Source organism: Paramormyrops kingsleyae, chromosome 12, assembly GCF_048594095.1.
Source record: "Paramormyrops kingsleyae isolate MSU_618 chromosome 12, PKINGS_0.4, whole genome shotgun sequence".
In the NCBI taxonomy this organism is placed as follows: Eukaryota; Metazoa; Chordata; class Actinopteri; order Osteoglossiformes; family Mormyridae; genus Paramormyrops; species Paramormyrops kingsleyae.
Window position 1 is genome coordinate 27962313 of NC_132808.1, and position 11396 is coordinate 27973708.

Below are 11396 nucleotides of genomic sequence, written 5' to 3' on the forward strand. Positions count from 1 at the left end.
ACTTTACCCGCCTGCTACTGGCTAGCTATCTGAGGCTAATGCTACGGGCCCGGAAAGTCAAAAGAAAGCTTATGATAAACTGTCAAAAACGAGCTGAGATGCAGCGAAATCACGGTAAGCTATATTTTACATACAGTACTGTACGTATTATAGCGCATTTGAGTTATACAGTTCAATGACACGTACTGTAATTTGAGTGTTTTAAAAAGCTGTACTGAATTTTGAAAGAGCCAATAAAATTAAGTAAATAGTGACGCTGTCCGTTCTATTACTTTATATTCATGTAATAAATATACAATCTTAGTTAGCTGGTAATCTGCCTGAGACAGAAAGAAAAAGGGAAAATCAGTTATAATGATCATCCACTTTCAGTGATCAGTCAGTTTCACCCAGACAGATGTGATCATTATGAGTGGTTTCCACTGTATTTACAAGTAATCTGATTTTTTATTTTTTTGGGACCATGACCATTGGGATCCGCTGTATGACAAGATTTGATGTAAATAATTTGAATTTATAAGCCCTCTAGATCCTTGATTTCTATCCACAGTGGCCTATCCGGTGTGCGATTACCTTACTTATTGGACAAATATCTGTGGTGTGATTTTTATGAACTATGATATATGAGCGTATTTCGTGGAGTAAGTAGTGAATTTAGAGCCAAAGCCTGCGGTTTGGGGCTGCGGCATGTGGTTTAGTAGGGGGCACCGTAGACAACATGGTAAACATCTTGGAATAAGCAGAAAGTGACATCAGCTTACATAAGGAGAAACAAACAAGATCCAGTCAGCAGCAGCACCTGAAGTCACAGGGTCAGAATTTTGATGAGGAGTTTCAAGTGATTTACTCACGATATTCATTTTTCATTTAATATATAGTGTGGAATGTAATGTCAGCAAATTCAGTCATGTTAAAAGAACTCACAAGCAATACAACACACACACACACACACATCAAATGACTCTTTTATTCTTCTTCTGATAACATTCTGCCGTGGCAGTAATGACCAGGTATCACGATATTGTTACGATATCTGTGAAACGCTGATGATTGCTTTTTATCTTGTATAATAATATAAAAAGGACACTATAAGTGTTCTTGATGTTGCTGCATTGTCTTTCCCAGAAGAATAGCCCAGAATATTAAGAAAGCAGTCAAACTGAAAGTGGAAAGAACATTTCTCATGGAAAATGTGAATATGAACCGTATATCTGTGCGGAGTTACTATTCATAACTGTATTCTCTTTCATGAATTTCTGTTTCAGCTCTTCTGTTCTTAGTTCCTCATAAACAACAAAGGCCAACAGAACCAGACCTGCGGACCCCAGCACATCAGCCCCATAGCCTAGTCTTAACGCCAGAACCTGGTCTGAAATTAGTGTCAAAAATCATAGCTGTATGTCACACAAAATTTGCCCCGTTAGTTCTTATTTATGACACCCTAAATACTGGTTTAACATACAATGTCTTGTATTATTTGTGTGAAATACTTTCTAAACCTACTAAGGGTAACATTAAGAAGTGTTTTAAGGTAATGTTTCTGAACAGATCCTTCCAGAGTGTTGCTGGGTAATACAAAAAAAAAGATTACCATATTAAAAAAAAAATCTTTTTCTGTCCTTATTGAAATATGGCATCAAACGTTTGTTCTACTTACGTCTCATCTAACTTTCAAGTTCCTCTGTATCTTCTTAGAAAAAATCAATGTACAAACATGTCATTACAATTACCCATGTTTCTGAGTGGGTTTCAACAAAAGGTATTTTAATAAGTCAGTTTCAGTCCATTCAGAAGGCGCAGAAAATAAATACAATCAGATGTGAAACCAAAACATACGGACCAGCAGAAAGCCGTTATTCCAGACCTAATGTGAAGTTAATGCCGTGAACTATTCCAATTATGATAGGTTGCCATGCAACAAGGTAACGCAGCCAGTCCAAAAGCTGACCGTACAAAACGTGTGTCCGCTCCCAGCTGATCGAGGAGATTAAGGATTATTACACACGTTTTAAAGGCTTCATAATGTATATGAGGCGTGACCTTTGCTCAGGCTTTGACTGAATATCGCAATTTTAACAGACACTAGGCTATATGACTTATAAAAGTACATTCCATAGTACAGCAGAAAAGTTCACACATTACACAATATATCAGAGATTGAGTTATGGTTTAAAAGTAAAATGTAAGAAATCATTTTAATTCTTTAACATTTAACCAACTGCAGATATTTTTGGGGAATGAATGAACAAACTAACGAGGAGTTTCAAAGGATACGGATTATTCATCATCCTCTGAAGGTCGACTTTCTCGTTGCAATAGGGACAGGTCTGCTTCTTACCCACAATGCACCATCCCCGGATGCAGAATTCATGGAATCTTTTGATGGTAGCAGTTAAGAAATGCATACGAAAATTAAATAACATAGGCACAGCATTCACTGTCCCAGTGAAACAGATGCTCAGAGTTAAAGTGCGGGTGTCTGACACGCTTCAGTAATATTTATATCTTTCTCTCCAGCTCCATCATGGACTCACAAGTACAACTACGTGCCAAACAAATGAGGTTAGTGACTCCAGGGGAATTCCTATGAAAAAAAGCCTTATGCAAGGCTAATCAAAAAGACATTTATTGTGGTCTTGAAAATTACTTACATAGACATTTGAAAAGACAGTATTAGTACCAGGAATTAGTGAGTGTGTTAGCTGTCTTTAATCTGAACCTGGTCCGCTTCAGTAATTTCAGCACATTTCTGGAAAGAAAAACATGTTTTGGCCAAAGGATGCATGTGATTGCATGACAGCTGATATGTGTCCTCGATGATTCCTTCTTCATTGACATCCACCAGAATCTTCTGGCCACACACTGCACAGATGTCGTGGCAGAGGCTCCTGGACGGCACCCCCCCGCCGCTGTAGTACTGAAACAGAGCGCAAAGGGCCGCAGGCTGACATATCCCAAGCTGAAGTGGGTCCTGGACGCAGGATACACCCGACATCGACAGCAATAAGGGGACCTGGGTTAGGATCTGAAACACCTGAAATCGGGGCAGTTAAAGGACGGCCATGCTCACCCCGATTGTTGAAGCCATGTAATCCGAGCATATCTCTGCAAAGTCCCGACCCATGACCCCATAGTATAAGCCATAAAACAAGAGAATGACGCCAACATCCATTGAGTCTTCTGCTTTAATTCTGTGGAAGAAAGAAACAAACAAACGAAACAAACAAACAAACAAACACGGTCAAGGATAATCTGTGTGAAAGGCAAAAAGCAAACATCTGAGAGAGATCGTGTCCATGAAAGCCGACGGGCATCAGCAGGGCAAAGAGAAGCTTCATGCAGGCAGGCGTACCTGAAGAACACGTTAAACCCGAACATGGTGAACATGATGGCAAGGTAACCCACGACCCCCACCGCATAGCTCAGCTTGTAGATGAGAAGGAACCACTTATACACCATCCTGGGAAAAGCAAACGAAAAATCGAAGGGATCGCAGGAACGGTTTGATCCACCCACTTATCCAGCACAACAGAGGTACCAGCTAGGCTAACTGCATGTCTCTGGCCTGTGGAAGAAGGGAGAGAACATGCAAACTCCACTCCCATAGCAGAGATGGGATTTGAACACCCAACCATGGAGGTGGAGATGACAGCGCCCCCTACTGGCGTACTCACATCTGAAAGATCTCCATACCAAAACAGAATGGGACCCCAAGCATGAGTGATATTTCATGTGATTCTTCCACATGTCCTCTTCAGCCGTCATCCCCCCCGAAGGTCCACGGTCAAGCGTGGTACGTACCGCGGCGTCCTGCCAGACAGGGGTTTCCGGGTGGCTCTGAAGATGACGTAGCTGGTTATGACCGAGAACATCCCCCACGTGGAGAGAAAGCGCCACCAGTACAGCTTCATGGTGAAGTACAGTGGGACCACCCACATCTGGAGCAGGGTCACCAGCTGCCACAGGAACAGGCGTCACCAGGCAAGAAGAGCAAATCCATCCATCCATCCACCCATCCATCCATCCATGCCTTTCTAATAACTTCTTCTAGAACATCACTGCTCATCCATGCTCCTGGACATTTAGCACCCTGCAGAGCTTAGCTTCAGCACAGCTGTCTCTAATACTGAGGCACTACAGAAGGACCTGATTATCTGCATCAGGTGTGTTAAAGCTACGCACTGAAGGGAGCTACATCTGCAGGAGCTGCAATGAGCAGCATGATCCAGGACATCTCCCAGAATGCACAGGGAGAAAACCTGAAGGAGATATTCGTGATTATCAGCATCACCTGCCTGCCCTCTGCATTTAGACTCAAACCTTAAAATTTGTACTGTGGAAATTAGGATTTTGCCCCCTCTGCTTTCCCTCTTAGTCTGATTCCTCCCAAAGTTTCTTCCCTCTTGGAAGTTTTTCCTTGTCACTGGAGCCTATGGCTTACTCACTGGGGGCTTTGGGCGGTGATGCTGTAAAGCGCTTTGAGACGATGTAATGTTGTGAAAATGCGCTATACAAATAAAACTGAATTGAAATTTAGTTGAATTAGTCTGTCACTCAACAACACTGAGGGTTTTCCATCAGAAGGAAGAGCTACAGAATGGCCTGGTACAGTTTTATATTTTTAAATTGTTAATGCAACTTCACAAAGTTCCCTTAACTCAATAGCAGTAACGGAATATTTTGTAAGCTATCGTAGTTTAATTTAATTTTCAACAAAGTAATTCAGCTGCCCGTTCCATGGTCTTTTTGTGGTACAAGTGGAAAGTTGATGTACAAAGGAACGATGTCAAGTTGGAAAGCAGAAAAGGTACGGTACCCAAGCGAGAGTCAGACCCTATCAGCCGATGACAGAAAGGCAGGCGAGTGGAAGAGGGTGGCCACTGGCTGTAAGTAACGGCGAAAAGCCCTCAGCACCAGCACAAAAACACGCAGTGCGGTCTGTGCGGAGACGGCCGGACTCACGCTGTAGGACCGACAGTGCCTCTGCTTCCACTGCACCAGCACGACCTGGGCCACCAGCAGGGCGGCGATGAGGATGAGGACCATCTCGGCGTGCATGGCCTCATGGCCACGGTGCTTGACGTGCAGCTTCTCATGCTGTATCCTGTGCAGGAGGAGGAGACGAGAGCTATGTGACGGAAAACAGCATCACGTTGTGCAATGTGCAATGACGGCCTGTGGGAGGCGCCACACTACTCCAGAGGATGATGGTGGTGATGAACAGGGTGGTCAGTCTATCGTACTCTGAGGGGTCTCTGAGTATGGCTGTGAGTAACCCTAACACGCCCCCGGCGGAGCCCACAGCAGCTCAGGACGCAGCTGACACAGCAACTCTGACATGGCAAGAATCTTAGAAAGTCTTTTAACTCCGGTTGGTTTAAATGCCACTTACTTCCAGTTTTCTCTATGGGTCATTTTCAGAATATCACCCTGGAAGAGAAATGCAAATGTTAAACTTTTATTAACACTACAGCCATAATTATTCACACACACACACACACACACACACACAGGTTTTCTTCCTCTTGACTGGAACTTCTCTCCATGATGTAATATACTGTGTCATTTTTAAACTGCCCACTTTCTTAGGATTACCCTGGGATTAAACTAATTAAATGAACACACAGATATCAAACCATTTCAGGCCGGCTCCTCCCATGCACCTACACACACATACACAAAGAAAGTGGTTTTAGCAGGACACATTGTACATTGTAGGAGAACATTTAAACTTCCACTTCAGATAAAATAATTATTTACATAGATAAAACAACCACGAATATACAAGTTACCTGCAAACAAATATCGTATTGCGATATCGACAGTAAATAAATAGCAGTCAGTTATCACATTTTTTATGTCAAACATCCGATCAAAATAATTAATGCAGCCTTTTAAAATAATAGCATAATACTTCTGACAAGGCGCTCCACTCCTTGTCGGCTGGACACGACCCCGGCTTGCAGGTCCAGCAACCTGCACTGCTAACAGCGACCGGCAAACACACCTCATCGTAAGCAAGCGCAGAAATCAAATTACAAGTCTAATGCACAAGTGCCTTCAGAAACATCAAGCATGAGCAAACGTGGCACTGAAAACGGAAACCCTGAAGAGTACAGCACCGGGAGCTTCTGGACATCAGACCGTTCATGCATTCTTAGATCAGTACATGCGATCAGGTTTTGCACATCACGATGATCATTTAGACACTGACAGGCGCATGTTGCAGGTCTGCAAGCACGATAAAATAAAATAATCCGGATTAAAATGCGTAATTGAAAGCTGTTTGTGCAGACAGAGGAATGGGTATTTGCACTGCACTCCGTTTTCAGGTCGTATCGGCAAATCGTATTGCATCCTCGGCGTGGGTACCTACCTGCCCAACAGCTGCAGCCATGCCTCCGCCCTGCGGCACTCCGCCATCCTTCGCCTGCGGCCGCTATTCACGGAGCACCGCTGCGCTATTTGCGTAACGGGCGGTATAGTTTCCCACAGAGGTCACTAGGTAAATGGGGCTAGAATAGTCTTATTACTGATTTAAGTGTTATGTTTATTACATAACGTTACTGATAAGAAATTTTAAATACTAACTAATTGTTCATGTAGTTGCTTCGTTTCGTTGACAAATTATTGTAATAATACCCATTTAGAAAAGTTTTATTTGATAAATGCTCATATGCATCGGCGAACTGATGTCTTATAATACACATTACAACACGGCTTTGGAAAATGCCACGTTCTTATTGGTCCAGAGATGTCACGTGGGTGTTAATTTTCCATTAAGCGCACAGGTAGAACCGGGAGTCGAATATCAGGTCTACGTTTTGGCGATTTAATCTTTTATTAAACATGTCAATATAACAACCTGTGTGACATTTTACTCATAAATAAGCAGTTATGGTAACTTGCTGCTTCTTGTGGGTAGCCTGATCAGACGTTCTATTCTTTTATAGGGGCTATATTTTTGCTAACTGAAATAATTTTTCTCTGAAAAATGAACTGTGACTACTACTACTATTATTATTATTATTATTTGCTGGTTAGCTGTGGTATACGGTTACAATGTGCCGTCATTTACAGTATGTTTCACATTCCTTTGCACTTGCACTTAACTAAGCAGTATCTCTGTAGTTATTAGTATTCTTACTAGCTCACTTTTCATCATTATTATCCTTAATTATTGTCATTATTGCCAGTTTCTCAGCCGTATTATTATTTATTTTTCTTCTATTATTAATATGTAAAGTACTTGATGCCGAAAAGAACTTCAGGATCAATGAAGCATCTGTCTGTCTGTCTGTCTGTCTAATCAATCACCAAGTAGTCATTCATTATTTCCATATAACCACACATCATTACATGGGGTCCACTAGTCTGGAGGTTGTATTTTGATCGCATTTTTTTTTTGGGATGCTGAATATTACTTAGATGTCCAATGTTTCAACATTTTGTGATGCTTTGCTTGTTTTTGTTTCTTTTCTGGGTAATGGCCCCCATCTGAGCTGGAATCCTGGATCAGTCCCATGGAGGGGTGACATTGTGGGTGTGACTCATGACCTTTAACATCGTGGGTGCAGCCTTCAGTCTGTCGACTTTCAGTCTGGCCGCTGGCGTGGAAAACTGACTCACTGATTGGTTTTGGCTTTGACCTCGACCACAGTCTGCACCCTGCTTTTAGTGAGCCAGCCCACGCTTTCTTTTTCTATAAGGTTAGCAAGCCTGGCCAGGGTGCGGGGCTGGGGGGGTTTGACCTTAGACCCCTAGAAGTTTTTTTTCTTCCTACTTGGGGGTTTCAGGTTCCTCTCCTCCAGTGGCATCTGGCTTTCTTTCTTTACTTCCTTCTTTTCATTTCTTTGTCCTCCCTTTTGCCTGTTTTTGTATTATTCTGTCTTGATGTTGCAATGTACCACAAGCACCTTGCCGTGACTGTTGTGAAAGGCACTATATAAAAATAAATTGAACTGATTAATGCAGCAATCACTTTATATGTTTTGCTGGACGGATTGCTGTATGAATGAATATTACGTTTGGTATGTGGTTGTTTAGCCAATGTGAATATTTTTGCCACTTATGGCAAGAACTGCAAAGTTTACTCTTGCATGGTCAGTCATTATAGATCAATACGTATAACTTCCCAAGCAACTGGCTAAATTAAGAAGGCATGTCTGAAAATGAAAGCCTTGGCATTAATATTATTAAAGTCATGCAATTTTATTGTACAATGGCTTGTTAATTTAAAAATACATATCAATATATCAAAGTACAAGATTATAACTGTATTGCCTTGGATTAAGGGCACCCGGGATTAAGCTGCATATTGATTTTCGACGCAGAGTAATCATTCAGTCAGACACCATATACAGCAAACAACTTTTGTTATTCTCATAAACCTCAGTACATCACTAAACCAACAGGTGGAACATCCAACATCTATTTCAGCTTAAAAGATCAAAAACCATGAAAGTATTTGAACATAAGATAAAAAAAAAACATGAGATAAAAAAAAACTATAAAATGTATTTAAATTGATTACAAGAGCCCTGTCATAAAATATATATATACAAAGTATAGAACAATTCAAGATTCCTGCAAAGAACAAGGTAAAAAAAATGTAAAATAATTCCATAGAAAACATTTTTTTATGAAAAGTCAGTGAAAATGTACTAGATATTGAATTCAGAGGTACTGTAACTGTCTTTTTTACTTTAAACTGACACACAGTTGTTCGTCTCTAAACAGAATTGCAGCCTAATCAGTCAGAAATGAAGCTCTTTACATCCATTTGTGTCCGTCGGAACACGGCACTCGGGCGCCCCCGCTTGGCGGGTGACGGCGTTGCTGACGGACATCGCGTGCGCAATCAGCACTGCAGCTTGCGGATGCTGCGCGAGATCCTCTTGAACTCCCTCTGGCCACGCTGCCACCTCTTCAGCGAGGTGATGACTAGGTGCCCGTCCATCTTCTGGCCCATCACCAGGTACGCGGCGTTGATGTCGTTCATCTCATCGCAGGTGCAGTACAGGCCGTCCCTCAGCCACAAGGCGGTCCTCCTCATGTCCCGCTCCGTCACACCCGTCAGCTTGTAGATGGTCCTGCTCCTGCTCTCTGGGATAATCTTGGTGTCCCCGTTCATGTAGGAGATCTCCTTCACCTTGATTTTCAATGCTGTGACGTGGACACAAAAACACATCAAGCATCCGACACTGAGTTCAGACTAGCGAGTGGTTCTTCTTTTGAGGGTGGGGCCAACGGGAAATAACCAATCAACCGGGAAAATTAGCACATTTTTTAAGTCTTAATTCATTGGATGGGCAGCTATTACCAACTAACCTTTCAGATATATTCAAATCAAAATACAGAATTATCTAACAACTGGTTCCCCTTGAAGTTACTCTTCAATTAAACCAGTGTAGATTTTTAAATGAGCTAATTCTGAATAATAGATAACTGGCAGAAGATTTGCCATAAAGATCGCCAGTTATGTTTATGTCAAATACAAAAATTGAGATTAATAGGAATGTACGTATTTTACGGTTTTCCGGTTGATCCATATCTTATAGCAATTAGAGTCATGATGTTTTTCGTACCAAAGTCGTTCTTGCAGAGGCTGTCAACGATCTCATTGTCATTCTCCTCTTTTTCTTGGCAAGCGTCACAAACTTTTGGAACTTAAAAGTGAAAACACACATCAGTAAATAAATCGACCAAAATTGCATTTACCGTAAACAAAATATCAAAAAATTAAGGACAAAGCACATTATTCCATAATTCTAAGCTGCCACCTCATGACTGTTTACATCTTACGTCTTTAGATTAACTCAGATTTTAAAATACGCCTTATTCTATAATTCAGTTTTAAAATTCAATTGATTTTTGTAAAGATTTTGACAAGCAGAGTTCATGTATATTAGGGGTCAACACCATGGAGAATTCTGATGGATATCTTAATCAAAATTATGTTTTCCATGAACGTGATAGACCTATTAAAAAAAAGTAGTCTACATTGTTTCTGTTTTTCGCAATTAAAACAATTGGCCGCGGACCTGTTTGTCTGTGTACGGACAGGTGGTCGATCCCTACGTGATTAAATCTTTAGTTTATTGTTTGGAGCGATAACGAATAGCAGCGTTTACCTTCTTTGGTGACAGGTGCGAAGTTGTCGGTACTGGCAGGGGGGATGCACAGATCGTTATCTGGCGGAAAGCGGTTGCAGTCCAGCATGTCTGGCCATGGGAACCCGAAAGCAGACATGACGGGCGCGCATCCCTGCCGAACCCCCTCGCAGAGGGACCTGCATGGCTGGATAGACTCATCCAGGTCATCAAGGCACACCGGGGCAAAGAGAGAGCACAGGAACTTTCTGGTGTCCGGGTGGCACTGCTTTTGGACCAGGGGGATCCAGGACGAAGCCTGCTGCAGGACCTCCTTCATGGTTTCGTGGCCGAGCAGGTTGGGAAGCCGCATGTCGGTGTACTCGATGTCGTGACAGAGCAGCAGAGAGGCCGGGATCGCTTTGCAGTTGCTCCTCTTATGAAACAGATCAGATTGACCGAAAGCGTATATCCCGTGAACGGCGTCCAGGGATCCTACTGAGCCCAGCAAGGCGGTGACGATCAGCGTGAAATGCATGTCGTGGGCTACTTTGAGTACTTTCCTAAAACATGCGTCTCGCTTTAAAATGTTTTTACCGAAATGTCTTAACTATACATCCATGCATGGGCTTCTCAGATACTGCGCTTTCGGTACGTGTGGCAGAGGTTAGAAACGGTCCCTCATGTAAATGAATCAGGGAGGAGTTGAATTCTATAGTGTACTTATTGATTGGTACGTTAGGAGTAAATATATTAATATTTAAGTTAATCTAATTTTATCTGCAACCCCTTGATGCATGCAATAATTAATATTCGGACGATTAAATATATGAGCAACATCATTATATTATTCATATTTCATACTTAAATTGATCTGATTAAGCAACTTAGAAAAGTCGGATAGGTATGACAGTTAAACTGGGTTCAGCGTGTTTCAACAAAGCAACTTGAGAAATTAAATTCTATTTTGACATATTTTCTTACTTTTTTGGTTATTTATGTTAGAGGTAGATACCCATGTATGATGTCACACTACAGGTAGAAACAACTAAGAAAACTGAAAAAAAAAAAATTATTAAAAGACACTGGACTCCTATTATATGTACATCAAGTGTCGCGCGCCCACCTATTTCCCACGCTCAGTATTTTTCATTCAGTGTGCAGTATAATCTGTAGATATTTAACTTAAGCTCTTCATTACTTTCACACATCCATTGCCCAGCATGCTACTAGTCATATAAAATTTTATCGTTTAATCTATTGCTTAAGATAGTGTTGAAATACTAAACAGTTCAGTTCAAGGAA

At 41.6% G+C, this 11396-nt stretch overlaps 2 protein-coding genes across 4 annotated transcripts; both read right to left on the bottom strand.

The window, feature by feature from the left end:
* Nucleotides 1-949: 949 nt before the first annotated feature.
* On the bottom strand, nucleotides 950-6715 carry rnf175 (ring finger protein 175). Of its 3 annotated transcripts, none has more exons than XM_023790601.2 (9): nucleotides 6377-6715; nucleotides 5393-5430; nucleotides 4963-5104; nucleotides 3802-3956; nucleotides 3353-3460; nucleotides 3071-3191; nucleotides 2784-2917; nucleotides 2275-2376; nucleotides 950-1974 (listed from the first exon to the last, which is right to left on the bottom strand). In XM_023790601.2, exons 1-9 carry the CDS (start codon nucleotides 6395-6397, stop codon nucleotides 1854-1856), a joined length of 942 nt encoding a protein of 313 aa, XP_023646369.1. In that variant the 5' UTR covers nucleotides 6398-6715; the 3' UTR covers nucleotides 950-1853. The 3 variants fall into 3 exon arrangements, with proteins under 3 accessions (XP_023646369.1, XP_023646363.1, XP_023646376.1); XM_023790595.2 differs by having other exon boundaries at nucleotides 2784-2971; XM_023790608.2 differs by lacking the exon at nucleotides 3353-3460 and having other exon boundaries at nucleotides 2784-2971.
* A 2038-nt stretch (nucleotides 6716-8753) lies between these two features.
* On the bottom strand, nucleotides 8754-10721 carry LOC111833648 (secreted frizzled-related protein 2-like). Its single transcript, XM_023792151.1, has 3 exons — nucleotides 10134-10721; nucleotides 9588-9668; nucleotides 8754-9165 (listed from the first exon to the last, which is right to left on the bottom strand). The coding sequence occupies exons 1-3, from the start codon at nucleotides 10627-10629 to the stop codon at nucleotides 8861-8863; spliced, it is 882 nt and encodes a 293-aa protein (XP_023647919.1). The 5' UTR covers nucleotides 10630-10721; the 3' UTR covers nucleotides 8754-8860.
* Nucleotides 10722-11396: the final 675 nt, after the last annotated feature.